This window comes from Suncus etruscus, chromosome 18 (assembly GCF_024139225.1).
Source record: "Suncus etruscus isolate mSunEtr1 chromosome 18, mSunEtr1.pri.cur, whole genome shotgun sequence".
Classification (NCBI taxonomy): domain Eukaryota; kingdom Metazoa; phylum Chordata; class Mammalia; order Eulipotyphla; family Soricidae; genus Suncus; species Suncus etruscus.
In genome coordinates, this window is record NC_064865.1 from 34,959,735 (window position 1) to 34,986,888 (window position 27,154).

The following is a 27,154-nucleotide window of genomic DNA, read 5'->3' on the forward strand; positions in this document are numbered from 1 at the left end:
GAGCCTGGCAGAAATAAATTTTTTTTTTTTGTTTTTTTTGTTTTTGCTTTTGGGTTACATTTGGCGGTGCTCAGGGGTTACTCCTGGCTTGACGCTCAGAAGTCGCTCCTGGCAGGAACAGGGGACCATATGGATACCGAGATTTGAACCACCGTTCTTCCTGGGTCGGCTGTGTGCAAGGCAAACATCCTACCGCTGTGCTATCTCTTAGGCCCCTAGATGTAATTTCTTTTTTGGGTCACACCCGGCTGCGCTCAGGGTTTACTCCTGGCTCTATGCTCAAAAATTGCTCCTGGCATGCTCGGGGGACCATATGGGATGCCAGGATTCAAACCACCATCCTTCCGCATGCAAGGCAAACGCTTTACCTCCATGCTATCTCTCCGACCCCTAGATGTAATTTCTGAAATGCAGAGCCAGGAGTAACCCTTAAATGCCTCTGTGTGTGGCCCAAAAACCAAAAGTTAAAAAAAAAAAAAAAGAAATCAGTTTTTCTCTTTCAAGGCTGGAGTTATAACACAACCAACGGGTAGGGCTTATGTCTTGCATATGGCTGACCCAAATTGCATATGGCTGACCCTTGCATCCCTGAGCAATTTCTGGGTGCAGAGCACTACTGTGTGTGGCCCAAAAACAAAACAAAAAGGAAAGCAAGAAGGAATAAAAAGATTTGTAAAGACAAAATTTTACAGGTAACAAATATATCAGCTTCCTCCCCAAATTCAGAAATTCCGAGTCTTCTAGTATCCACCTGACCAGCATAGACAAAACCACAGAGACTCTACAAAGTTCATTCTCCTTCATTAAAAACATTAAGTTGCAAATGTTTGCTTCATAAAGAGCCAAACTGGGTGATACAGCTAGTGTCTTCTCCTAAAACCAACACCCAACCCTACTGACTGACTTTCCCTGGGGCATCTCCAGAGACTATCTAACCCCTAAGAGGAAGTTCAGCCTTCCCCAATTCCCTGAGTTCACATTTTCTCCAACTTCCATACCCTCCTACCCCTGCCCACAGACCAATCACTGTCTTGGGAAGGCAGAAGGGTCAAGAGGGGCCAGCTCCAGTCTCTTGGCAGGGAGCACTCCTGAAAAAGAACAACACCTCCCAAGTGGGTGTTGAAAAGTTGGACTTTTTAGTCCATGAGTCCCAATGAAGTAATGTTCCTGTTTGCGAGAAGCTGACATTGCAAAAGACTAGTGTTCAGGGGAAAGTGGAACTGTCTCCCCTTCAGAGGCTCTCCCCTTCCAGCCATTGTAGTCCTCAGAGTGTTCCATAGACGCTGATTTTGGCCAGGGAGATGCTCTCTGTGATTTGGTTCAGACCTTTCTCATACAGGACGTAGATCTGGGGGGCCTGGTTCTCCCCCGCTATGTTGCCTTCCAGGGAAGCCAGTGAGGAGTAGCCACTAGGCCCCGGCCACAGCCGCACCGTCTCTTTCTGCCATGAAGTGCCGTTACTGAAGCTCCAGCGCAAGGTCAGGTTCACTCCTGAGGAAAGCAACAGCATCAGGCAAGGGAGGGCCACTGTCACACCTAGATCATGGGCACCCCCTGGACCCCACTACAGACACTCACTGAACTCTGTATGCGCTGGGTTGGAGAAGAAGATAATGCCAGAGCTGGTGGCCACAGCTCCCGCGGCCACCACGGGGTCTATGAGCTCAGGATCGAAGGTGACATCTCGCAACCTCAGTGTGTCGCAGGCATCGTAGCTGCGAAGGACAATTCGGCAGTGACAGTGATAGTTGTTCTGGTTCCGGGCATTAATAACGACTGAGCCATCGGGGAGCTCATAGGGCTGAGGAGACAGGACAGGGTTTCAGGAAGATCCAGGTCAGGGAGCAGGGCTGGTGGAGGTAGGCAGAGCAGGCAGTGGCCAGAGCACACAGATTCCTGACCTGACACTCATCAGGGTTGAAATCAAAATCTCGCTTGGGCTGGCCAAAGGGAATGCCACTGATCCCAGTCCCATACTGCCAGGTGGCACCGTGGTCATCGCTGAGGAGGCAGAAGACCCCATCCCGCTCCAGTGTTCCATGCCCACACACAATAAGACGTCCCTTTTTCGGCTCCCGCTGTTTCTGTGAGGAAAGAGATTGAGTGTCAGGGTGGGGGGCACTGAAGGGGGCAGGGAACTCACACTTCAGGGTGACAAATAGCTGTATCCCTCCAATTCTGGCCTTGCTCCCTAAGAGTCCTAGATGGATCCCCAGATACCCAGTGGATGACTTAAGCAGCTCTTTTTCAGGACCAGAGAGATACCAGAACAGCAGATAGAATACTTGCCTGACATGCAGTTCACCCAGATTCAATCCCAGGTACCCCACAAGGACTCCTAAGCCCTGCCAAGAGTGATTTCTTTTTTTTTGTTTTTATTTATTTATTTATTTATTTATTTATTTATTTATTTATTTATTTATTGGTTTTTGGGCCACACCCGGCGGCGCTCAGAGGTTACTCCTGGCTGTCTGCTCAGAAATAGCTCCTGGAAGGCCCGGGGGACCATATGGGACACCGGGATTTGAACCAACGACCTTTGGTCCTGGATCAGCTGCTTGCAAGGCAAACGCCACTGTGCTATCTCTCTGGGCCCACCAAGAGTGATTTCTAAGCACAAAGCCAGTAGTCAGTCCTGAGCACCACCAGGTGGGGCCTCCAAACAAAAAAGATTCTTTGGGGCCCAGAGAGATAGCACAGCGGTGCTTGCCTTGCAAGCAGCCGATCTGGAACTTAAGGTGGTTGGTTCGAATCCCAGTGTCCCATATGGTCCCCCGTGCCTGCCAGGAGCTATTTCTGAGAAGACAGCCAGGAGTAATCCCCGAGAACCACCGGGTGTGACCCAAAAACCAAAAAAAAAAAAAAAAAAAGATTCTTTATGAAGTTTTTTTTAGAGCAGGCTTCTGCAGGACAGGTCTTGCTCCAGAATAGGGTACAAGGCCACAGGGGTGCATGTGGGTAAACTCACCCAGTGTTGCTCAAAGGAAGGGGTGCATCCCTCTGACTTGCTCTGGCCCAGGGGAAATCCTGTTGCTAATCCCTAAACAGGAACCCCCAGCGAAAGTCTATCTTCCCTTGCTGGGTAGGGGCTGCTTCTCAGAACACCCCTTTCTTCCAAGATACCCCCTTTAAGAGAGAAAATCTGACCTCGCATGACCTCCTTTAGGGCTTCATTTGGGGGACATCTCCAAGACTCTTCACAAGACAGCCCCTCCACCCAGCTCAAGACAGACACCTGAATGCCAGAACCAGGTCCAGGAGCAAACATCTCAGTTCCAATGTCCAAGGAGAGGTTCCGGGGTGGACTCCATGAAATGCCATCATCCTTGCTCCACACCAACATGGTGGAGGATACATTGCAGCCAATTTTGTGAGCACAGAGGCTGTAGAAGAGGAATATTATTCCCGTCTCCTTATCGTTCACCACTGCCCCTAGGTTCAGCCCATCAGGGGTCTCCCCATCTCCTACAATGAAGGCTGTAGGAGACCATGTGCTGCCTGAAGGAAAAGAGGAGGGAATGTAGGGTGAGCCTCTTAAAAGCATCCCTTCCACCATTCACAGATTTCTATCTTCTGTGAGCACCTGAGGCCTTAGATGGCCTGAGGGTCTCACAGGACTTGCCCTTCCTTATCTCACTCATCTTTTATCTGCTCTACCTTAACTCAATCCATCCAGTTACACTGCTTAGCTTTTGTTCTTTATATATTCCCCCTTTCCCTCAGCTCCCAACCCCACTTGCAAGGGGGTGGAACAGGTTCCTGGAACATAGCAGGTGCTCAATAAATGTTAGATGAAACTTTTAGGTAACCCCAATTTCGACCTCACTACTTTGGAATGCTTCTTCAGGTGGTCTCTTCTCCTCACGGACCCAGATCCCCAAGCCTCCAAGTTCCCCCACCCACTGGGCAGGCCATTTGATCATCTTTATACCCTGGTCCACGGATCTCCTCATAGCGATGAATTTGGCTCCCAAGTCTGATGAAGACATCTTTCTGGCCTCAGCAAAAGCAAGGAGAGTCCCTTGAGGGGTGACTGTGATGAGTGGGATTCGGAAAGTGTCCACTGACCCGATGTGCTTCCCGCTCACCCACAGTAGCTGCTCCATGGTCACCAGTGGCCGCACCTGGATGGGAGGAGATAGATGCATGCGGAAAAATTTGGTCTGGGATTTCAGAACATTAAGGACAGAGTCTCGAATACAACTTTGACTAGTGGCACAGAGACTCGAGGACAGAGAAAGGGAACCAGAGAAGTGTTTGGAGGCGAAGCTGGGGTATCCTGGAGCAGGTTTGGGGCTGTAAGGAGAGATGGAGCTGGGGAGAGGGGGAATGAGGGGCTTCTTATCAACAGGGGAACGAGCTAGAGAAGAGATAGAGGAACGGAGGATAGGGATTGGGAAAGAAAGAAGGAAGGGATGGGAGGAAATCGGATCTGAGAGGGACACAGGTATATGCCATAGGTGACTCACCAGATTGAAGTCATTCTCCGCTGTAGCCCCAAATCCACCCAGAGACAACAGCAGAAGGATGGTCCCCCAGAACCCCAAAACATGCGGTGCCACGGATCTGCTGGGGGGGACCGTGACGGTTCGGTCCGCTGTCATTTCTCCTCTGCGGTAGGTAACTCCGACCACCACTCACTGAAATGTACCAGGTTTGGAGCCGGTCAGCTGACACTGGCCCTTTAAGCCCTCCAAGCCCAGCAGCCGCGCTGAGCTTCCCGGATTCTGATTAGTCCTCGGCGGCAAAAGGCGTCAACGCCTCGGAGCTGACCCTTCCCATTGGTTCTTTTGGAGCCTGGGAGCGCGTGACCTCTGGCGGGAAGCCGATTGGCTGTGGGAATTGCTCGGGGGCGGGACACGTCGTAGGGGCGGGGCCTATTTTTAAGACTGACGGCGGGAAAAAAATGTAACAAGTCCTGCTGAAAGTTAAGTGGGCCAGGTGGCCGGAGCGGTGATGCAAGCGGTAAGGCGCTAACCTAGGACAGACCAGGGTTCGATTCCCCCGGCGTCCATTATGGTCCCCCAAGCCAGGAGCGATTTTTGAGCGCACAGTCAGGAGTAATTACCCCTGAGCGTCACCGGGTGTGGTCCCAAAACCAAAAGTAATAAAATAAAATAAAGAAAGTAAGTGTCCCAGACTGTTTGAGAAAACAAAATATTCTTTAATAAAATCATTTTACTACAAAATCGAGATCTGGAAGACAGAATGGGGTTGGGGAACTGTACAGGTGGAGTAAAGCCTGGCATCAGGTCTGAGTTTTTTTATTTTTTTCTCTTCTTGTCCCCCGAAGGCATCTGGTTCTTTTTGCCCAGAATCTTCAGGAGGTTTTTGGACATGTAATAGGGCCGAGCTGGGGAGCCGTCGTTCCGTTCCAGGTCTTCCACTGAACGGCAAGATAAAGAAGTTAGAGGGGAACCCACACCACTTGCTTCAAAACCAGGCCACACCACCACCACCAAATGGATTTGAGGGTAGGTTTTAGGTTTTGTGATTTGTTTCTCCTCTATCAGGTGCTGTCAATACCATATTTCCTATCGTAAGGATTAATGGGGGGAAGTGCATGTCAGTAACTCAGCACACAGTACCTGGTACAAACCAAATCCTGAATGTGTATGCAAGTTAGGCTACTCACTACAGCCACCTGCAGGGAAATGTCTTGTTGCTAACTTCTACCCTAAATTTTCTAAAGGCCAGGAGTGACCTCAACTCTGGAATCCACCAACCTGGAAGCTCACTTTTCTTCTTTTTTCCCAAACATCTGACCTGCCTGAAGTTCTCAGAAGATAACTTTATTTCTAGAGGTATGCCTTTAAGAAAAAAATAAAAAGAGGGGCCGGAGAGATAGCCTGGAGGTAGAGCGTTTGCCTTTCATGCAGAAGAATGGTGGTTCAAAGAGCATAGAGCCAGAAGTAACTCCTGAGCACTGCCTGGTGTTACCCAAAAAATGAGAGAGAGAGAAAGAGAGAGAGAGAGAGAGAGAGAGAGAGAGAGAGAGAGAGAGAGAGAGAGAAGAGAGAGAGAGGAGAGAAAGAGGAGAGAGAGAGAAAGAGAGAGGAGAGAGAGAAGAGAGAAGAGAGAGGAGAGAGAGAAGAGAGAAGAGAGAGGAGAGAGAGAAGAGAGAAGAGAGAGGGAGAGAGAGAGAGAGAGAGAGAGAGAGAGAGAGAGAGAGAGAGAGAGAGAGAGAGAGAGAAGAGAGCCGAAGAGATAGTACAGTGGTATAGCATTTGCCTTGCAAATGGCTGACCCGGATAGACCCAGGAGGTTTGATCCCCAACATCCCATATGGTCCCCTGAAAAAAGAAAAGCACTGGTCCAGAATGATTTTACAGTGGGTAGAACTCTTGCCTTGCAAACAAACAACCTGGGCTCAATCTCAGGCACCCCATAAGATTTTCTGAGTACCACTAGGAATGATTCTTTTTCTTTTTTTTTTTTGGAGGGGGAACACTGGTGAAGCTCAGGGGTTACTACTGGCTATTCGCACAGAAATTGCTCCTGGCTTGGGGGACCATATGTGACGCCGGGGGTCGAACCACGGTCTGACCTAGGCTAGTGTGCTTAAGGCAGATGCCTTATGCCCTACACTACCATTCTGGCCCCCCAGGAATGATTCTTGACTTCAAACCAGTTTGAGCATCTCTGAACATCCTGAACATTTCTGGGTATGGCCCAAATTTGAAAATAAAAATTAAAAAAAATGGTCTGACAAGGTAATCATAGCATAGCATAGCAGATTAGGCTCTGACTTACATGTGATGACCAAATTTAATCACCAGCACAATATAGGGTCTCCTATACACTGCCAGGAGTGATCCCTGAGCACAGGACCAGGAATAAGCCCTGAATACCACTGGATGTGAACCCAAAACAAAGCAATAAAAAAAAATTTAAGAAGTCTCGGGACTAAAAAAAAAAAAAAAAAAAAAAAAAGTCTTGGGGCTGAGGAGCTAACACAGTGGGTAAAGTGTGTGCCTTTTATATGGGTGACCCAGATTCAATCCTCAGCATCCCATGTAGCCTGGGAGCACCGCCAGGAGTAATTTCTGAGTACAGAGCCAGGAGTACCCCCCCCCCCCAAAAAAAACCTACAAAAGAGTGAAAGTTCTGATGAGTCTAGAAACTTGCAATCGGGGAATAGTGGCAGAGGATGTCACTCACGGAAACAAAGGAAAAGCGTGTCCACACACATGCCAAAAACACTGAAGAAGCCACTGGCGATGACATAGGCCCCCATGATGCACGTCTGGAATGCATAAGTCTGGTTAGTGTTCCTGCTTGGGAGTAAGGAGGGTGAGACTGAGACAAAGAAACACTCACCATGATGGGCAGCCAGTAATAATTGAGTTGGGGGTTCTGAAAGTCTTTACCCAGCCCTTGAATGCGACCGGAGAAGAAAAAGAAAGACAGGACCCCTATGGGAAAGATCAGGGTCATTCCGCTGCGATCTATCAGCCAGCACCCTTCCCTTCTCCCTTCCAGTTTCCAGTCTGGTTCTTACCAACACCTCCAACTACCAGAAGCTTCCCAAAGAACAGCAGCAGGTCTGTGACTTTGTCCAGGACCACAACCCTGTAGAGGGAGATGTGCTAGGTTGAAGCTGCATTGATTACTGTGCCAGATACAGAAGAGAGAGTTGACTTTTCAGGATGGAGGCAGCAGTGTCCTGAGCCAGGCTGAGGCCCTTCTGAGCACAAAATGCCCTTGAAGCTGATCTTGCATGAGGGATTTGAGGAGGGTGCCCCATGCAGGTGTGTGTGTGGGGGGACTGTCTGACCTGAGAACGTTCCGCATGAGGAGCATGAAGGCGTTCTTGGCTGAGACACAGAAATTCTTCCCATAGATGGCGATCTGGGTGGGTGAAAAGAGCAGTTAACTGCCAGAGCACATAGCGACCAGGTTATGGAACCCAGGTCCAGAAGTCTGGACCAGAGCCAACTTACCATGATATATGCGTTCCGGTTCAGGAACTTGATAAACTTCTCCAGACACCAGAGACAGCACTTGAAGCAGCACATGATGCAGCGGGCCAGAGCGTTCTGGGCTCCTGGTGGCCAGGGACACATGTTTACTTACTGGCCCTGACAGCCTCTCCACATGACCCTATGGCTTAGCCTGGCCTTCCTCAGCCCCCAATTTGGGCCCACCTCTCAGTTTGTGGTCAATGTATTCTAAGACGATCCTGGCGATCTGTACCAGGGACAGGATGAGTGCTCCGAAGGCGAGAGACCCGGTGTGGTAACTACAGAGAGGTGCATTATTCAGAGGCAGTCTCGGCACCCACAGAAATCCCAGACTCTCAATTCCTGGCCTGCCTGGGCTTACCGGAGTGTGCGGATGAAGGCAGAGCTCAGGGGGAAGGTGGGGATGTCCTGTGGCTTTCGGAAGGCCCAGTAGAAGGAGGCAAAGGCTCCAGCCATGACACACTGGCCCAGGGCCAGCACCCAGTTGAGGGTCCAGAAGAGCCCCAGGACACCGTAGATTTGCAGGTTGAAGATGGAGCGTTGTATCAGGCCTGTGGATGTATAGCTCTGGAAGACGCACTTCTGCCCTGGGCAGGAGCTGTCAGACTGGTTCTGAGGGGGAAGAGGCTACAATGAAACTAGCACCCCACTCCAGTGTGAGGGGAGTGAAATGGGGGCCTCCTCTTCCATGAGTCTCCTCTCTGGGCTCACTGACTCAGATTGCCTCCTGGTGAGCCTGTGGGTGACCTTCAGCCTCTCCATGGGCAGAAAAGCTCCTAGAGTTGCTGGGTCTAGCCTCAGTGGCCAAACCTCAGGTGGATTTAGCCTTCCTTTTGCTTCATCTCCTGGCCAAAGTGGTTATACATTTTTGTTTGTTTTGTTTTTGTGCCAAACCCAGCGGTACTCAGGAGTTACTCCTGGCTCTGTGCTCAGAAATCACTCCTGGCAGGGGGACCATATGAGATGCTGGGGATCAAACCCAGGTCGGTTTGTGTAAGGCAAACAACCACTATGCTATCGCTCTGACCCCTACATTTCTTTTTTAATTTTTAATTATTTATTTATTGGTTTTTGGGTCATAACCGGCAGCGCTCAGGGGTTACTCCTGGCTCTACACTCAGAAATCACTCCTGGTAGGCTCAGGGGTCCATATGGGATGCCGGGATTCGAACCACAGTCCTTTTGCATGCAAGGCAAACACCCTATCTCCATGCTATCTTTCCAACCCCTCTTTAAATTTTTTAAATTATTTTTAGATCACACACAGCTGTGCTCAGGGCTTACTCCTGGCTCTGTACTCAGGGATCATTCCAGATAGGCTTGGAATGGAGGACCATATTTGGTGCAAGGATTGAACTCAAGTCAGTCGTGGGCAAGCAAGTGCTTTAACTGCTATATATCTCTCCAGCCCTGTAGAGCGGGGATGCTGGAGAGATAGAATAGTGGATAGGGACCTTGCCCTGCCCACAGATGACCTGAGTTCAATCCGACACCACATAAGATCCCCTGAGCGGGGCCGGGAAGGTGGCGCTGGAGATAAGGTGTCTGCCTTGTAAGCGCTACCAAGGAATGGACCGCGGTTCGATCCCCCGGCGTCCCATATGGTCCCCCCAAGCCAGGGGCGATTTCTGAGCACATAGCCAGAAGTAACCCCTGAGCATCAAACGGGTGTGGCCCAAAAACCAAAAAAAAAAAAAAAGATCCCCTGAGCACTACCAGAAGTTATTCCTGAACACTGTTGGAGATGATCTCATCCCCCCCACACACACACACACACAAAGAAGTCCTTGAGTGTGTCAAGAAGATAGTGCAAAGCTCTGAGCATGTGCTCTGCATGCAGAAGTCCTGTTAAACTGGGCACTGCAAGATCTCCAGGATTGTTGGTGTGTTCCTCAAGCACAGAACTGGGAACAGGGTCTGCCAGGTACACCTGAAACCTAACCAAAAAATCTACTCTCTTCTCTTCAAAAAACAAAACAAAACAAACAACAACTCTAGGAAGGATTAGGGAGTAAGATCCAAGGCCAGGGTAAATGTTTTTCATGACAGAACCCTGGGTTCCATTCCCCCCAATTGTATATTCCCCAGTGCTAAGAGCTACCCCTGCAAATAGCTCCTGAGGACAACAGGCTGTGGCATCAAGTGAAAAAAAAAAAAAAAAAAAAAAAAAAAAACCTTCCAAAAAATAAAAGTACAGGGGCCAGAGAGATAGCACAGCAATAAGGTTGCCTTGCATACAGACGAATGGTGGTTCAAATCCCAGCATCCCATATGGTCCCCCAAGCCTGCCGGGGGTGATTTCTCAGCGTAGAGCCAGGAGTGGTCCCTGAGCGCGGCCAGGTGTGACTGCACCCCCAATAAATAAAAGTACAGGGGAGCTGTAGCTCAGTCCCTATATGAGGCAAGCCTTCTATGGGTCCAATCCCTACCTTCTTCAAACCCCTAAAAATGCAAGTGTGGGGAGAGGATTAGATAGCTGAAACAAGCATAATGCAAGGCTGATGGCTATGTGAACAAAGCCAGAAATTCTCTACTGTGAGGGACTAAAGTTTCTTTTGTTTGTTTGTTTTTTGTTTTTGGGTCACACCTGGCATCTATCAGGGGTTACTCCTGGCTCTGTGCTCAGAAATCGCTCCTGGCAGGCTCAGGGGACCATATGGGATGACGAGATTCGAACCATCGACCTTTTGCATGAAAGGCAAACGCCTTACCTCCATGCTATCTCTCCAGTCCCTGGACTAAAGTTTTTGATAATAAAAGGTAACCTGTGGCCAGAGAGATAATACAATGGCTAAAGCACTTGCTATGCATCACTGGCCTGGATTTGATCCCTGGTACCACATAATAGTCCTCTGAGCACTGTCAGATGCAGTCCCCAAACCAAAATAATAAAGGGTAATCTGTTTAGCAAATGAGACAAAAGTCTTTTTGTTGTTGTTCTTTTTTGGGCCATACCCAGCTGTGTTTAGGGCTTATCCCTGGCTCTGCACTTTGGTTTCACTCTTGATATGCTTAAGAGACCATGTATGATGCTATGGATAAACCCAGGTTAACCAAATGGAAGGCAAGCTCCCTACCCACAATATTACCATTCTGGCTTAGAAATCTTTCTTGGTAATTTCCGAAACAAGGCAGAGGAAATAGTACAGTGGGTAGGGCCTTGCATGCAGCCCATTCAGGTTCAATATCTCACAGCATTACTAGGAATGATTTCTGAGCTCAGAGCCAGGAATGAAATCTGGGTGTGTTCCCAAAATTAAAAGCAAACCATGGGGCCTGAGTGATAGCACAGCGGTAGGGCGGGTTCGATTCCCAGCATCCCACATGGTCCCTCAAATCTGCCAGAAATAATTTCTGATCACAGAGCCAGGAGAAACCCCTGAGCGCTGCTGAGTGTGACCCCCCAAACAAAACCAAACAAACAAACCAAAAAAGGAAACCAAAAAAATCCTGAAACTGGATGCATGTTTTGGATTTAATAATAATAAACTTCTTTCTACTGTGAACATGATTGTGGGTTTGTATTCGTGTTATGGCAGTTGGTGCTTTGATACACAGTTCCTGGTGCATTGTTGGGGCCTCTGTAAATGTTAGTAAGCCTCCTTTTTTTCCCCTCAGAAATTGCACCTGGCAGGCTTGAGGGACCATATGGGATGCTAGGATTCGAATCATCATCCTTCTGCATGCAGGACAAATGCCTTATCTCCATGCTATCTCTCCGGCCCTCTTGTTTTGTTTTTTAACTTGCAGTACTGGGAACCAACCCAAGTCACACATACTAGGCAAGCATATCCTATACACTGAGCTCCATTCCAGCCCCCCCTTTTTACTTTAAGAGTAAGGTTAATGCCTACAGGCACATTCTGGCTCAGCTGAGAGAGGTAGCTGGAAAGCTTTGAGGACAGTAAATTCCTAACAGTTCAGTCTCACTTTCTAGAAACCTCACAGGAAGTGTTTGGGGAGAATGCTTTTCTCCTGGGACAGAGAGTCCCATGTGCCTCTCTCTTCCCAGAAAGAGAATGTTAAGGAACTAGAAGGGCTGAAACAAAGTACACTGGCGGGGCCAGCGCGGTGGCGCTAGAGGTAAGGTGTCTGCCTTGCAAGCATTAGCCAAGAAAGGACTGCGGTTCGATCCCCGGCGACCCATATGGTCCCCCCAAGCCAGGGGTGATTTCTGAGCGCTTAGCCAGGAGTAACCCCTGAGCATCAAACGGGTGTGGCCCAAAAAAAACAAAAAACAAACAAACAAAAAAAAGTGCACTGGCTAGGACTTGTCTTGCACATGGCTGATCTGGGTTTGATCCCAGCATTCCATAAAATCCTAAATTCACCAGGAGTGATCCCTGAGCACCATTGGGTGCCTTACTTTGCATTACTTTGCATTGCTTTGCATGCCTGACCCTGGTCCCATCCCTAGTACCACATGGTCTTTGGAGTATTGCTTAGTGGAGTCCTGGAGGTCCCTAACTTCAGTCTCCAGAGCACTGCTTGGGAGTTTCTCCTAACCCCCCTCCAAAAAAAAAAAAAAAGTAATGAAACAAAATCTGTAAATCTGTTTGCAGCTATCAGCTCTTATCAGGTGCCAGGCACAGTCTTAGTACTAAGCACTTTATGTACTCAATGTCATTTAATCTCAGTCACCCTGAGGAACAGAGATTTAATTATCTCCCATTTCGCAGACAGAGAACTGAAACTCCCAGGATATAGAGCAGTGCTTCTCAATTATTTTGTCTTGCCCCCCTAGGAAGAAGAAAACATTTTCTTGCGCCCCTCCCGTGACTGTAAATAGTTATCTTTATTTAAAAAAAAACTTTAACCTGCAAAACAAAAATATATAAAATAATCTGAGCTGATTTTTTAATCAGAGGTGATGTCTGGATTAATGGCTCCAATGAGCACATTTTGCAATGCATAGCTTTTCCAAGTGGAGTTGGAAGCAGGACACAGCAACTCTCAGCTCCAGAGACATACAGAGACATAAACACAGGACTTAGCTTGTTATGACAGTGTTTGCCGAGGTTAAATGTGCCCCCCTTTACGAAAACTTGTGCCCCCCAGGGGTGCCACTATTTGAGAAGCACTGGGGCAGAGGAATGTCCAGGAAGGGACAGAGAAGTTGGTGTGTGCTTCTTGGGCTGGCCCTCTTCTCAGACACAGCGTGCCACCTTTCCCTGCCTCAGTTTCTTCCTGGCATTAAAGACACTACAGAGTGGGGAGCACCAGGCCTAGAGTGTGACCCTGAGCTAGTCCTTTGGCCTCTCTGGACCTGTCTCCTCAGCACAATAAAGAATTGAACTGGGTGGCCCTTGAGGTCCTTTCCATGCTCATTCTTAAATCCTATTACCTGGGGCCAGAGCGGTGGTCGCAAGCTGTAACGTGTCTGCCTTGCATGCACTAACCTAGGACGGACTGCAGTTCTATCCCCCGGCATCCCATATGGTCCCCCATGCCAGGAGCGATTTCTGATCACACAGCCAGGAATAAACCCTGAGCATCACTAGATGTGGCCCAAAAAACAAAAACAAAAATCCTCTTACCTGCATGGGGTTGCAGGACTCGTTCAACGTCACATGCTCACAGCCAGGCTTGGAGATATTGGGTGCCCATATGACATATTGGGGTTGTCCCGATGTGGCCAGGTACCCAGAGGGAAGTCAAGGAAAGCATGGTGACATGGGGGTGTAGAGGGAAAATTAGAAGCAGAACCTCTGACCCATTCTTGGAGCTGGGCAAAGATAAGCAGGTCATAAATCATAAATGTATGTCCAGAAAAGAGATGAAGAACTAGATAAATTTGCTTGCTTGATCAGGCAGGGAACAGGGCCACAGAAACAATTAGGAAATGGAACTTAAAACAGAATATTACTGGGCCCGAGAGATAGCATGGAGGTAAGGCGTTTGCCTTGCATGCAGAAGGACAGTGGTTCGAATCCTGGCATCCCATATGGTCCCCTGAGCCTGGCAGGAGTGATTTCTGAGTGTTCTTGGTGGTTTTTTTTTTTTTTTTTTGGTTTTTGGGTCACACCCAGCAGAGCTCAGGGGTTACTCCTGGCTCTATGCTCAGAAATCGTCCCTGGCAGGCATGGGGGACCATATGGGATGCCAGGATTCGAACCACCGTCCTTCTGAATGAAAGGCAAACACCCTACCTCCATGCTATCTCTCCGGCCCCATCCATCCTTTTTGACATTAGCCAGGTCGAGTCCACATGTGTGAATAAAGCTGGCTCTCCCTCTAATCTCTCAAGTGTTTGCACCTGTTTCCTGGTCACATTTCTGTAACAAGGTGGCCCCAGGTCCCCTCTACAGTGACCCCATACTGGGCTCATGGCCAGGACTTCACAGTGGCTGGAATCCAGTTGGTGCTGGCACTGGCTCTGAACTTTGTTCCAGGAGCAGGAGAGAGACTGCCCAGAAGAAAGTGCTTTCTTTCCAGTGCACTGTGGGTAAGTAGTGCCCCCACCCTGGGATTCCAGGAGGCCTGGACAACTGGGCAAAGGATACAGAGCAGTCATGGCCCAATACACAATGCAGATGAGCAGGAGGACAAAGGTGACGAGTGGATAGAATATGGTTGACATCATCTGGGCCACAGCCCTGCAGGGAATGAGAGCTGTGAACCCCCAGGCCTGCCTCCCCTGACCTGTCTGTCCTATCACGGCCCTGGCCCCACAGTAGGGACTCACTGGATAAGCAGAAGCTAGAGACACTTAGAGATTAAAGGAAATCCTTCAGGTGTCTTTGCCCCCATTTGCAGGTCCTACTTGGGAGTAAATGTTCCTCCCTGCCTGGATTCTAGCCATCCCAACTGACCTCTATTCCAGACACAAGTATATTTTTTGTTTGTTTTGGACCACACTTGGCAGTGCTGAAAAGTTACTTCTGGCTCTGCTCTCAGGAATTATTCCTGGTGGTGCTTAGCGAACCATATGGGATGCTGGAAACTGAACCCAGCTTTGTCACATGTATGGCAAGCACCCTATTCTCTGTAACCTCTTTGTATCCGCTCCAGCATCTCAGAGTGTAAAATGTTTCATGACCATAAATGCTGGTTGTTGTTACTCTCTGAGACATCACCTCAGGTGAGTGGAGCCCTTATTCCCATTTACAGAAGGGGAAACAGAGACCGAGGAAGGTCAAGTCACCTAGCAGAGTTGACTACTGAGCTAGTCTGCCCTTTCTCCTCCCTGACTCTCTGCAGCCCCCCAATATCTTCCCCCTTCTCCTTCCTGACTTGCTGGCCTCCTTCAGGAGGGCGATGGCGATGCGAATCCGCTGGCGCAGGAAGATGAGCAGCAGGAGCAGGACGCCCTCCAGTACAGCCAGCACGATGACTGCAGGGGACAGGGAACAGAGGACCTGGTAAGGGCAGCTGCACTGGGTGGTCCTGGCAGTTGGTGTGAAAAGTGAGTCTACTTACGTGCTACCAGCCAGGTCTCCTTAACGCTGCCGTAGGCACTGAGGTTGGTGGTGAAGCCCAGCTCGGTGATGGAGGTGCCTTTGTCCCGCAACGTTCGGTATTCATTCCAGCAGTGGTAGATGCCATAGGCTAGCACCCCCAGCACCCCCAAAATCAGCACCAGCACCAGGGGCCCAGCCACAAAGCGCAGAAGCAGAATAAACAGCATGCTCAGGACCAGAGCCACTCCAAGGGCGCTGCAGGAAGGCGAGTGGATGAGACCCCTCATCCAGAGCTTTCCCTATTACCCACTTCCCAGTGTCCCCAGACTAGACCCCTTTTTTGGTGTTTTTTGGCTGCATTCTGTGGTTCTCTGATGCTATCCCTGGCACTCAAGGATCACTTCTGCCAAGCAAGCAAATGCCTCTACTATGTCACTGGTCCTAGTTCCTTCCCCTTTGTTTTATCAGTTCTCTGGGGCTTGAGGTCCATTCTGAATTTGGGACTCTTCCTCCTCTATTCAGAGTCTCCTCTGCTTTGTATCTCCAGCTTGGAAAGATCAGAAGGGGTGAAAGGAAAGACAGGAGAAAAGGGGACTATTGACTCACACAAGAATCCAATACCAGGACTGGGCAAAATCTTCAAAGATCTTAACACTGATATCGCGGGCATTAAGGTCGTCTAGAAGGCCACTGTTGGGGAGAAGCAAATTCAGGTGGGCTATGGGTTGCAAGGAGTAGAGGACAGAGAAGTGGGGGCGGAGGGTACCTACTTGATCCCCTGAGTGATATTGCTGGAGATCCCTGGGAGTTCAGGAGGAGTACTATTGACCCATGGAAAGCATCGTCCCAGAGCTGGAGGAAGAAAATCGGGTGGGTGGGTTGAGAGTTTGCTCTGAGTCTCTGGCCCCCACCCCAACCCATTGTGTTCATATAAGAGGGAAAGACAGACTCTGTTCCCATGAGTCACTGCCCCTGACTCCACAGCCAGGGTTGTTCCTGCTCTGTGGCCCTGGACCAACTTCTTGCCCTGGACTTTGTTCAGTGTCTCTATCCCAGCTTGCCACCCTCTGCCTGAATGCAGGAGAATGAGGCATATTCTGAGCATAGAACACGTGGTGCCAGGGGTCTTGAGTACTACCTTTCTCCCATCTCTGTAGGCTCTGCCATGCTATAGGCAGGACCATGCTCAGGGCTGTGCTCAGGTCCCTCAGGGCCAGGCTTCAGAGCGACCTCTGAACCCAGCTCACTTTATGCCATTTCTTTGTTTTTGTTTTTGCTTTTGGGCACACCTGGTAGCGCTCAGGGGTTCCTCCTGGCTCTATGCTCAGAAGTCGCTCCTGGCAGGCTCAGGGGGCCATATGGGATGCCGGGATTCGAACTACCAACCTTCTGCATGCAAGGCAAATGCACTACCTTCATGCTATCTCTCTGGCCCCTCCATGCCATTTCTGAACCTCTGCTTTTGCTGCTCCTCTCTGAGCTCTCCTTCCTCCAAAAAGTACTTCCTGTTCAATTCCAGCTCCCTCTGACCAGCTCCAGGAAACCTCATCCACCTGTTATGTGTCTATCAAGTCATCTGAATTTGGACCACATATGCAATCTTTCCTAGTGCAGTTATAGAAACCATGGATATCTTTTCTCATGTTGTGGTTAAAAATAAAACCATAAGGACCACACCTGGATCTGCTGGGAATAGAAAATATGCATTTATCACCTGCACTAACTTCTGGTAGGAAAAATATTTTATTGTTTTTGAGCCACACCTTGCAGTGCTCTGCGCTCAGGAATTACTTCTGGCAGTGCTTGGGGCCCATATGAAATGCTGGGGATAGACTTTGGTCAAAAGGAGTGCAAGAAAAAATCCCTACCCACTGTAAAATCTTCCCAGTCCCCCAAAACTTTGCCTTTTTTTTTTCTTTTTTTCTACCCAGCCACGATCAGAGCTTACTACTGGGGCTCTGGGGACATATGGGGTTCTGGGGACAGAATCAGTTTTGGTCGTGTATAAGGAAAGTACCCTACCTGCTGAACTAACTACCCCAGCCCCTATATTTTTCCCCTATATATATTTTAAATTAAAAAGTAATTCTTGGGGCCGGGCGGTGGCGCTGGAGGTAAGGTGCCTGCCTGCCTTGCCTGCGCTAGCCTAGGACGGACCGGGGTTCGATCCCCCCCCGGCGTCCCATATGGTCCCCCAAGAAGCCAGGAGCAACTTCTGAGCGCATAGCCAGGAGTAACCCCTGAGCATCACAGGGTGTGGCCCAAAAAAAACCAAAAAAAAGGGACCGGAGAGATAGCATGGAGGTAAGGCGTTTGCCTTTCATGCAGGAGGCCATCGGTTCGAATCCCGGCGCCCCATATGGTCCCCCGTGCCTGCCAGGAGCAATTTCTGAGCCTGGAGCCAGGAATAACCCCTGAACATTGCCGGGTGTGACCCAAAAACCAAAAAAAAAAAAAAAAAAAGTAATTCTTTGGGGGCCGGAGAGATGACATGGAGGCAGGGCGTTTGCCTTGCATGCAGGAGGATAATAGTTCGAATCCCGGCATCCCATATGGTCCCCTGAGCCTGCCAGGAGCAATTTCTGAGCTTAGAGCCAGGAATGGCCCCTGAGCACTGCCAGGTGTGACCCAAACCCCGCCCCCCAAAAAAAGTAATCTTTTAATTAGCTTTTTCGGCCAGAAAGAAAGCTCAAGGGGCTGAGAGCAAATTTGATCCCTTACATTGCATGCTTCCCTGAGCACTGTTGGAAGCAACCCTTGAACACGACCAGGAATGTCCCTATATCCCTATAAAACACACACACCTGCACACCAAAAAACTACAGAGCTGGGCCCGGAGAGATAGCACAGCGGCATTTGCCTTGCAAGCAGCCGATCCAGGACCAAAGGTGGTTGGTTCGAATCCTGATGTCCCATATGGTCCCTGTGGCTGCCAGGAGCTATTTCTGAGCAGACAGCCAGGGGTAACCCCTGAGCACTGCCGGGTGTGGCCCAAAAAAACAAAAAACAAAACAAACAAACAAAAAAAACACAAAAACTACAGAGCTAAGGAAATAATCCAAGGGGCTATGCACATGCAAAACACATGGAAGCTTTGGGTTGAATCCTCAGAGATATATGATCCCCAGTGCCGCCAGGAGTTACTTCAAGCACAAAGCCACAAGTAAGTAGTCTCTGAATACTGTCAGGTTTGGCCCCTAAAGAAAAACAAAACAATGGGTCCGGAGAGATAGTATGGAGGTAAGGCATTTGCCTTGCGTGCAGAAAGTCAGTAGATGGAATCCCAGCATCCCATATGGTCCCCTGAGCCTGCCAGGAGCGATTTCTGAATCTGGAGCCAGGAGTGACCCCTGAGCACTGCCAGATGTGACCCAAAAAAAGACAAAAACCCAAAGAACAAAAACCAGAGACTTGGGAAAGTACAAGGCTAACATGCTTACTTTTATTTTTTTGCCCTTTTTTTTTTTTTTTTTTTTTGGTTTTGGGCCACATCTGGCTGCTTTCAGGAGTTACTCCTGGCTTTGTGCTCAGAAATAGCTCCTGGCAGGGACAGGGGACCATATGGGATGCCAGGGATTGAAACCAGGTCCTTCTATGTTTGGCCACATGCAAGTCAAATGTCCTACCTCTGTGCTATCGCTTCAGCCCCAACATGCTTGCTTTGAATGCAGCAACCTGGCTTCAACCCATGGTATCACATCTGATCTTTTGAACACTGCCAGGACTAACCCTGAGCACAGAGTCAGAAATAAGCCTGACACACTATCAGGTATAGTTCAAAAACAAAAACAAAAACAAAAAATGCCTAGTACATTTCTATGATGGAGAATACAATGTGTAGGCCACTTGCCTTGTATGTGGCTGACCCAGATGTAATTCCTGGTACCATGTATAAATCCTGAGCCCACCCTTGAACACAGAGCCAGAAAAAGCTCCTTGCAAAGCTGAGTGTAGCTCCAAAAATTAACAAACAAAATAATCTGTGCATGCACATTTTGGCCACCCATAGTTTTCCCCATCTTTGGTGAAAAGTGCCTCTCAACAGTGTTCAAAGGGTCCTGGAGGCCATTATTCCTGGTGCTTCTCAGCCATCTGGACTGGCAGTTCAATATGAGGGCCTGCAGGTGTGATGGCCTTGAAGTACCAGGGGTTCACCAGGGCACCCCAAGGATGCTCTGGGACTTCCAGAGTCACATGCAACATTACTCAGGAAGCCACTATGATGGTTGCTGAGGGAGGAACTGGAGTCCCTTTCGCCCCTGACCCTGTGCTTTCTCCCTGACCCCTTGTTCTCCTGTGTTTTCATGAGACTCTCATGCAAGTCTCTTTGTGATGATCGCTCACCTCTCCACTCAGAGTGTACCTCCAATGAGGAGTACATTATCCCCCAAACTCCTTGCAGTGTCTAACACCAATGGCCTGACTGTGGTAGAGAGAAAAACTAGGCAGTGCTCACTTCACTTCAGTCATTAAGGACTTGTGTGACTTTACTCACTCCAGTCCTGGTTTCCTCATTGGGGCAATAAAAGAATTGGAGTAGATGGGGCTTAGGAAGGAATACGGCCTCTCACCTGGACTGGAAGGGAGGAGAAAACTGGGGCAGAGTTCTTGTTGCAGGCTTTCAAGCACTTTCTGGAGAAGAAAAGAGGAGACAAAGATGCACAGACATGGAACTGGATAGAGTGAGTTTCCTCACCCACTTCCACAACGTCTAAGTTCCCTTAAGCCCTGTGCACAGATGCCCTCCTTGGCCACAGGAACAGTATTAGGGGCAATGCTCACCATATTTTGGGATACCCCTGGCTGACAGAAGGTCCTGTTTGCAGCGTCGAAGACCTCCCCAACTGTCTGGTTGTACTGTTTCGGTTCCACAGTCCATGCATCATGTGGGCAGGAGGACACACATACCTGGGGAAAGGGGGCGGGCAGAGTGCATGCTGGGGTGCTGGTACCTGCACCCTGGGGAGATCTGGACAGAGGCAGGTCTCGGGCGCTGACCTGGGTTGTGGGGCATTGGAGGCCTTTCTCCGCTAGTGTGATGAGGTTGGTGGACAGAACGCAGCTGAAGATGTTGAAGTAGAAGAGATATGGCTTCTCTCTGTGGGAAGAAAGGAAGTGCAAGTATCAGGGTCTGGGCTGGCATGCTGAGAGGGAGGCCTAGGCAACTTGGGCTGGTCTCAAGCTTGAGGTATATAACCAGTGGGAATTCAGTCTGGCTGGAGGGCATTGGGATACATCAGAAAGATTTCCGGGGCTGGAGAGATAGCATGGAGGTAAGGCATTTGCCTTGCATGCAGAAGGACGGTGGTTCGAATCCCGGCATTTCATATGGTCTGAGCATAGAGCCAGGAGTATCCCCTGAGCGCTGCCAGGTGTGACCCAACCCCCCCCCCCAAAAAAAAGATTTCCCATAGTCCTTCAGCATTATAACTGAGCAAATGGTTAACAGCCTGAACATGATGAGTCAAATCACCATCTAGCTTTATGACTCAAGCAAGTCAGTTCACCATTCATAGTCTCGATTCTGTCACGTGTAAAAAGAATAGTATCGACTTCACAGGGAATAAAGTGGGTTTGCGTGTAAAGTTCACTGCCTGCCTGGAAAAAAAATCAATGCCCTAAAAATGTTAGAGATTGCACTAGTGACTGAACATTTCCTGCCAGACTGACAGCGCCACTGCTGGGATCGTAGCTGAGTTTCTGAGTTTCAGATGTAGAAATCAAAGCTTAGAGGCTGAGTCCTCTGCCCTAGACCTCACAACCAGAACTCACTCAGCTGGGGATTCAAAGAACTGTCTCTGAACTTTTATCCCTGAGGCACTAAACTCAGACTGTAAGAGAAAAGCAAAAATGGCCCCTGACCCCAGCAGGTCTCAGGCATAGGGAGTTTTATTTCATAGGGTAGGAGAAGATGTCAGAGTGGACTGGAAGCTGCCCTTTGGTAAGAAGAGACTGAGTTACTAGCAACTCCCCTGGCAAAGGCTTCCAGGAGAGACTAAACCTTTTTAAACTCTAGCCCACAGAGAAGGCAGCTACTTAAATTTGCATAACAGCCAAGCCCTTGTTCTCTGGGCTTTTCCGGGTGTGCTCCCATAATTGAGTGTGCCCTCCCCGTCTGTATTTTTCTCTTTAACTCCAGTTATTTAAAGTGACTACAATAAAGAGCCTTTTTTCGTGAGTAGTTCAGCTTTTACCGGGCTCTCAGTTCTGGAAGTACTGGTATACAGGTTATATTAAGCTTCCTTTCCTTTCTGGGGGGGGAGGGGGGTCCACAATGCCAGAAATTACTCCTGGCAGGCTCGGGGAACCATGTGGTTTGTCAGCATCCTACCCACTGTACTATCTCTCTGTCCCCCCCCCCTTTTTTTTTGTTCTTTGGGCCACACCTGGCTGTGCTCAGGGCTATGTTCAAGAATGAACTCGAGGAACCATATGGAATGCCAAGGATCTAGGGATAGAAGCCAGGTTGGACTTGTGCAAGACAAATGCCCTATTACTCCAGCCACGTTTCTTTTCTTTTCTTTTCTTTTTTTTTTTTTCTCTCTTCACTGATTATTTTCCAGCCCATAAAATCTGAGCAGGAAAGGGAACTCACTCCATCTCTCCCACACCACACTGCTTCCCAGTGCTAGGGGATTTCTCCTGTGGGGAGACTGGGAGGCCAGGAGAGGACCTAAAAGAGCAGAGCCAGGCCTGAATCCTGTGCAGTGTGTGTGGGAGTGGGATTTCTCTGCCCATCCTTATTCCTTTCTGCTTGTTGCAGGTAAATACAAGGGTGTGTGGACAGGCCAACTAGTAAGGCTTAGTGGGAAAAATAATCTCTAACCTACACTAGCTCAAAGGCATGAAGGTTTTTGAAATGCAGGGTCCATCAGAGGACTAAGAAAGCCTTTGTGATGCAGAATCTCTAGCCCAGGGCACTGTGGGATCCTGGGAGGGAGGCCTGCCCTGGACTGTCGGACTGCAGACAAAGGCTGCCTTATAAACTGAGATTGGGGCTGGAGACAGTTGAGCAGATGGATTTTTTTTTTTTTTCACATCATAGTTGACCTGGGTTTGTTCCCCAGCACCCTTTAGAGTCCTCCTGAACTGTGCCTGAGCACAGAGTCAGGAATAAGTGCTGAGGATCGCTGGGTGTGGCTCAAAAAAAAAAAAAAAAAGGAATAATTGGATCACAAGACATATAGCATTTTTCCTAAGGAAAAACTCAGGGAAGAAAAATAAATGAAAAACTCTGTGACCAGAGATGATACAGTGGGTCAGGCACACTCAGGTTCAAAGCCTAATTAATCCTGCCTAGGAACAAACCCTGCCTGAACACAGCTGGGTGTGGCCCCAAACAATAAAACACAATTAACTTTTACTTATGACAAGAATTACAAAACAAGGCAATGATGGAAACTAATCATATATCACTCCAGATGACTGACTGTTGCTTTCTTTCTCCCCTCTGGAGTATCCTAAGCTTTCAAAGCTTTCTTTCCTCCTCATTTCCCAAAGAAACTTCATTTGCTGTCTCCTTCCTGAAATTCTATTCTTTTTTTTTTTTTTTTTTTTTGGGGGGGGGGGGTCACACCTGGCAAGGCTCAGGAGGTATTCCTGGCTCTATGCTCAGAAATCGCTCCTGGCAGGCTCAGGGGACCATATGGGATGCCGGGATTCGAACCACAGACCTTCTGCATGAGAGGCAAATGCCTTACCTCCATGCTATCTCTCCAGCCCCCTGAAATTCTATTCTACCAGAGAAAGCACTCTCCTAGAAAACTTGGTTAGGATTTAGGACTTTTTTTTGTCTGTAAAAAACAGTTCCTCACTCCAGTCTGAGATTCACAGTTCATCATGCCCACAGCGGGCTAGTGAGCAGGTGAGCTGAGCTGTGAGTTCTGTATCATGTGGGGCTCAGAGAAATTTCCAACAGCCTAACCCCACCAGGCTCTTCTGGTGACTGAGCTGGGTAGAGAGGGAGGCCTTAGACTCTTCCCATTTTTTTATTTTTTTATTTTTTTGAGCCACATCTGACTGTGCTCAGGGTTTATTCCTGGGTCTGTGTTTAGGGGTCTCTTCTGATCGCCCCAGGGGACCATCTGGGGTGCCAAGGATTAAACTCAGGGATTAAACCCAACTGCCACTTCTCCCACCCACATTCCTGTCTCCTCTTTTTGGGGCACACACAATGTTACTTAGGTTACTCCTAGCTCACAGGGAGGGTCAAGATGCTAGGACTCAAACTGGGGTTCTGGAGCAAAGAACACGCTCCAGTTCACAGAGCCACCTTTGTGCTTGGTACTCACTTGTTTTCCCCTATCCCGCAGTAGGCTCCGGTAGAGTTCCTGGGGTACAGGACCTGTCGGGGGTCTCCATACAACCAGGCTGAAGAGAGACAGGGAATCATGAGAGCAGGGACCTTGCAGGGGATGGTTCCCAGATGGGAGTACTGGACCTCAGCTCAGATCTATGAAGTGGGAAACTCACCCACGAGCCCTACTGCGATGTAACCCAGAATGAAGACCAGGAAGAGGATACAGCAGATGACATCTGTGCAGCTCCTGCAATAGACACGGGGCAGTACAGGTGGGATAAAGCCTGTGCGAGACATGGTTCAAGATTTGGGAATATGAGGGCCGAAGAGATAGCATGGAGGTAAGGCGTTTGCCTCACATGCAGAAGGTCCTGAGCCTGCCAGGAGTGATTTCTGAGCATAGAGCCAGAAGTAACAGCTGAGCACTGCTGGGTGTGACCCAAAAACAAACAAACAAACAAAAAAAGATTTGGGGATACCAGAGAGTGCCTATAATAGAGTAGTTCAGTTGGTCTGACATCTGTTAGCAAAACTTTTTTTTGGGGGGCACACCCGGCGACTCTCAGTTTACTCCTGGCTCTGTGCTCAGAAATCACTCCTGGCAGGCTCCGTGGAACATATGGGATGCTGGGGATTGAACACGATCAGCTGCATGCAAGGCAAATGCCCTACCCACATGTTTTGTTTTGGGGCTACCACCAGCAGTGCTAAATGTGAGGGGAGGGGACCCTGCCATGCTTGGTATGTAACCCTGCTTCTCTCATTTGAGCCACCTCTTTGGTTTCAAGTGTAGACAAACTGATGCAGAAAAAGTCATAGTTACAGAGCTAGAGAGATAGCACAACAGGGTAGGGTGCTTTGTGTGCAGCCAACCCGGGTTTGACCCTCAGTGTCCCATATGGTTGACCAAGCCAGCCAAAGAGAATTCTGAGTATAGAACCAGGAATAACCCAAGCATTGCCAGGTATGCCACCCTCTCACAAAAAAAAAAAAAAAAATTAATTAAAAAGCTGGGCCAGAGCGGTGGCACAAGCGGTAGGGCATTTGCCTTGCATGTGTTAACCTTGGATGGACTGCGGTTCGATCCCCCAGAATCCCATATGGTCCCCCAAGCCAGGAGCAATTTCTGAGAGCATTGCCAGAAGCCCTGAGCTTCATCAAGTGTGGCCCAAAAAGCAAAAAAGAAAAAGAAAACTAAAACTTCCTAATGGCTTAATTGCATGTTTACAGAAAGTGGCCAGAGAGATAGTATAGTGGGTAGGGTACTTGCTTTGCTAAAGGCTGATCCAGGTTTGACCCCTGGCACCCCATATGGTCTCTGGAGCCCATCAGGAATGAGCCAAGAGTAAGCCCTGAGCACAGCTGGGTGTAGTAATGTAGTAACCCCCAATCCCGCAAGCCAAAAACAAAAAAGAAAAAAAAAGTAGAAAGTAGCCATAACAAAAGAAACATCCCAGCACCCAGGAACCACTTGCCCCTCCCCTTGACAACTTCACTCTCATGAAGCAGTTTCACGTTTTTCCCTGCAGGCTTCTAAGGTATGGCAGCAAAACACAAAGCAAGATCTTGAGCCACTCTATTTCTTCTACCCTCCCAACTCCCACAGCAGAGCAGGGCAGGGAGGGGGCAGGACTCACCTGTTCCTGATGGGGCCTCGGAAGGAAGGGTCATAGCTGACGGGTTGGCCTGGGAGGGTAAGGAGGAATGTGGAGAGTGAGGGGTTTCTCTCCTCATCTCCAGTTCTCCCAATCCTTCCTGCCCTAGGTTCCTCCCAATGCTCTGGAGTTTGTTTGGGGCAGACAGACAGGAGCTAGGCTGGCCGGTGGGCAAGTTGGACATCAGGAAAGATAACTCTAGAGCTGGTTGCTAGCTCAGGGCTCCACTGCTCCAGGCCAAGGTAGGGAAATCAGGCTTTTAGGGTGATTTCCATTTCCAGCTCACACCTCAAAATTTGGTCAGCTAGGGATCTCTTCCCCCATTAGGCTCCACTCAGTCCATTTTTGCTGAATCCCGTCAGGCTGGGATGTGGCTCCAGCCTTCTCAAGTACTTCTCACTGCTCATCCCTGTCTCCCGTCTCTAAACCCTCCCTAAACCCCACCAGGGTGGACCTGTAGGGAAGATCACACAGTTCCCCAGGGCCATGGGGCCCAAAAGTAGTCTCAACTCCTGCAGCGTCTGAGGAGGGAGGCTGCCACCGATAGGACCTCCAGCCACTACCAGTCTCTAGACAAACGTTTACTGTGATACTTGAGCCTGGCCTTAGAGATTGTGTCCTGTTCCTGGTCCTCCCTGAGTACACACAGCAAGACGGAGGTGGGGCTGGACAGCTATGGTCCAGTGGGCACCAGAGAAGGAGGGCAGACTGTTGGGCAAGACTGTGGGTAGGGTTGGGTCTACTGCCCAAAAGGGGCTCTGGACTCTGTCCTCTAAGAGTTTTGGACCTCAGTGAGGTCAATGATTGACCTGAAGCTGCTCCAGGAAGTCTACAAGGGAGCTTATTGTTCTTTCCCTTGATCCTCTGTTTCTGGCAGCCCCTCTTGGGTTCCCTCCTGGCAGACTCTTGACTGTGGTGAGGGGAGAGCAGATGCCCAAACCCCAGGGGGCCTCCTTCCCAGGCAGTTCCTGAATCAGAGGCAGATCTGATCCCCGACTCCCTCCACTCTTAGATACACCCTCCCCCTTACTCCCCAGACTCCTGGGTTAAGCTCCAACCCCAGTTCCTCACAGATTCTGGAGATAGACCCCTGACCCCCTTTCCTTCTTTCCTCCTCTCCTTTTACAGGAACCCCCAAAGGCCTCCACTTTGATTCTTCAAGTTACCTGAAGACAAGTTTCATCTCTTAACAGTCCACAGAGGCAGAGCCTAGTCTGGTCTTTCACAGTCCTAACTCCTCAAAGGAATTCCCAATAGGGGTGTTTTTAGGGGAGATGTTTGGGTCACAACTGATGGTACTCAGGAACTATATTTCTGGCTTTGTACTCAGAGCCCATGCCTTTGCCAGGTGCCACAGAAACCTCACCAGATGGTTCTCAGCACTTTCCCCTCAGAGAATGAGACTAGGCTGACACTCCCCAAAGACACCCCGGCTGTTCCAGGGCTGCCTTACCCCTAGAAGGCTTCTTCACACCAAACACTTGCAGGCACAGGGAATCAAGCCCTTTCAAACCCCCTCCCCAACAGCCACATTTCTCGGAGATCCCAGTCTCACAGGCCAGTCACAGAAGCAAGGAGCAAAGGCCCCTTGTCCCTGGTTGTCCAAGACGCCAACTCTGCCTTCTTCCATCAGTGCTTTCCCAGATCCTCTGCTTGGGGACCAGGACTCTCCCAGTCCTTTCCCCTGGGCTCAGCCGTATCCACGGTTCCAGATCAGCCTGGCACACCTAACCCTACTTCCCCCCAACTCTGCAGGCACCCGGGTGGCTTGCTGGCAGGATCTCTGGGCTCCATCTTACCTGCTTCGTCCCGGTCCAGCTTCTGCTTTCCCCCCAT

General features: G+C 49.4%; 2 protein-coding genes across 3 annotated transcripts; both read right to left on the reverse strand.

The window, feature by feature from the left end:
* Nucleotides 1-934: 934 nt before the first annotated feature.
* Nucleotides 935-4,655, reverse strand: NEU1 (neuraminidase 1). The gene is made up of 6 exons (XM_049765137.1): nt 4,470-4,655; nt 3,932-4,124; nt 3,236-3,498; nt 1,902-2,084; nt 1,579-1,801; nt 935-1,491 (listed from the first exon to the last, which is right to left on the reverse strand). Exons 1-6 carry the CDS (start codon nt 4,602-4,604, stop codon nt 1,265-1,267), a joined length of 1,224 nt encoding a protein of 407 aa, XP_049621094.1. The 5' UTR covers nt 4,605-4,655; the 3' UTR covers nt 935-1,264.
* A 609-nt stretch (nt 4,656-5,264) lies between these two features.
* On the reverse strand, nt 5,265-27,154 carry SLC44A4 (solute carrier family 44 member 4). 2 transcript variants are annotated; one of them, XM_049765134.1, is made up of 21 exons: nt 27,118-27,154; nt 25,301-25,349; nt 23,837-23,910; nt 23,656-23,734; nt 20,363-20,462; nt 20,147-20,272; nt 19,936-19,996; nt 16,135-16,216; nt 15,971-16,054; nt 15,384-15,619; nt 15,198-15,297; nt 14,468-14,560; nt 13,502-13,607; nt 8,326-8,576; nt 8,148-8,242; nt 7,944-8,047; nt 7,778-7,851; nt 7,502-7,572; nt 7,321-7,415; nt 7,162-7,246; nt 5,265-5,386 (listed from the first exon to the last, which is right to left on the reverse strand). In XM_049765134.1, exons 1-21 carry the CDS (start codon nt 27,152-27,154, stop codon nt 5,265-5,267), a joined length of 2,124 nt encoding a protein of 707 aa, XP_049621091.1. The 2 variants fall into 2 exon arrangements, with proteins under 2 accessions (XP_049621091.1, XP_049621092.1); XM_049765135.1 differs by lacking the exon at nt 20,147-20,272.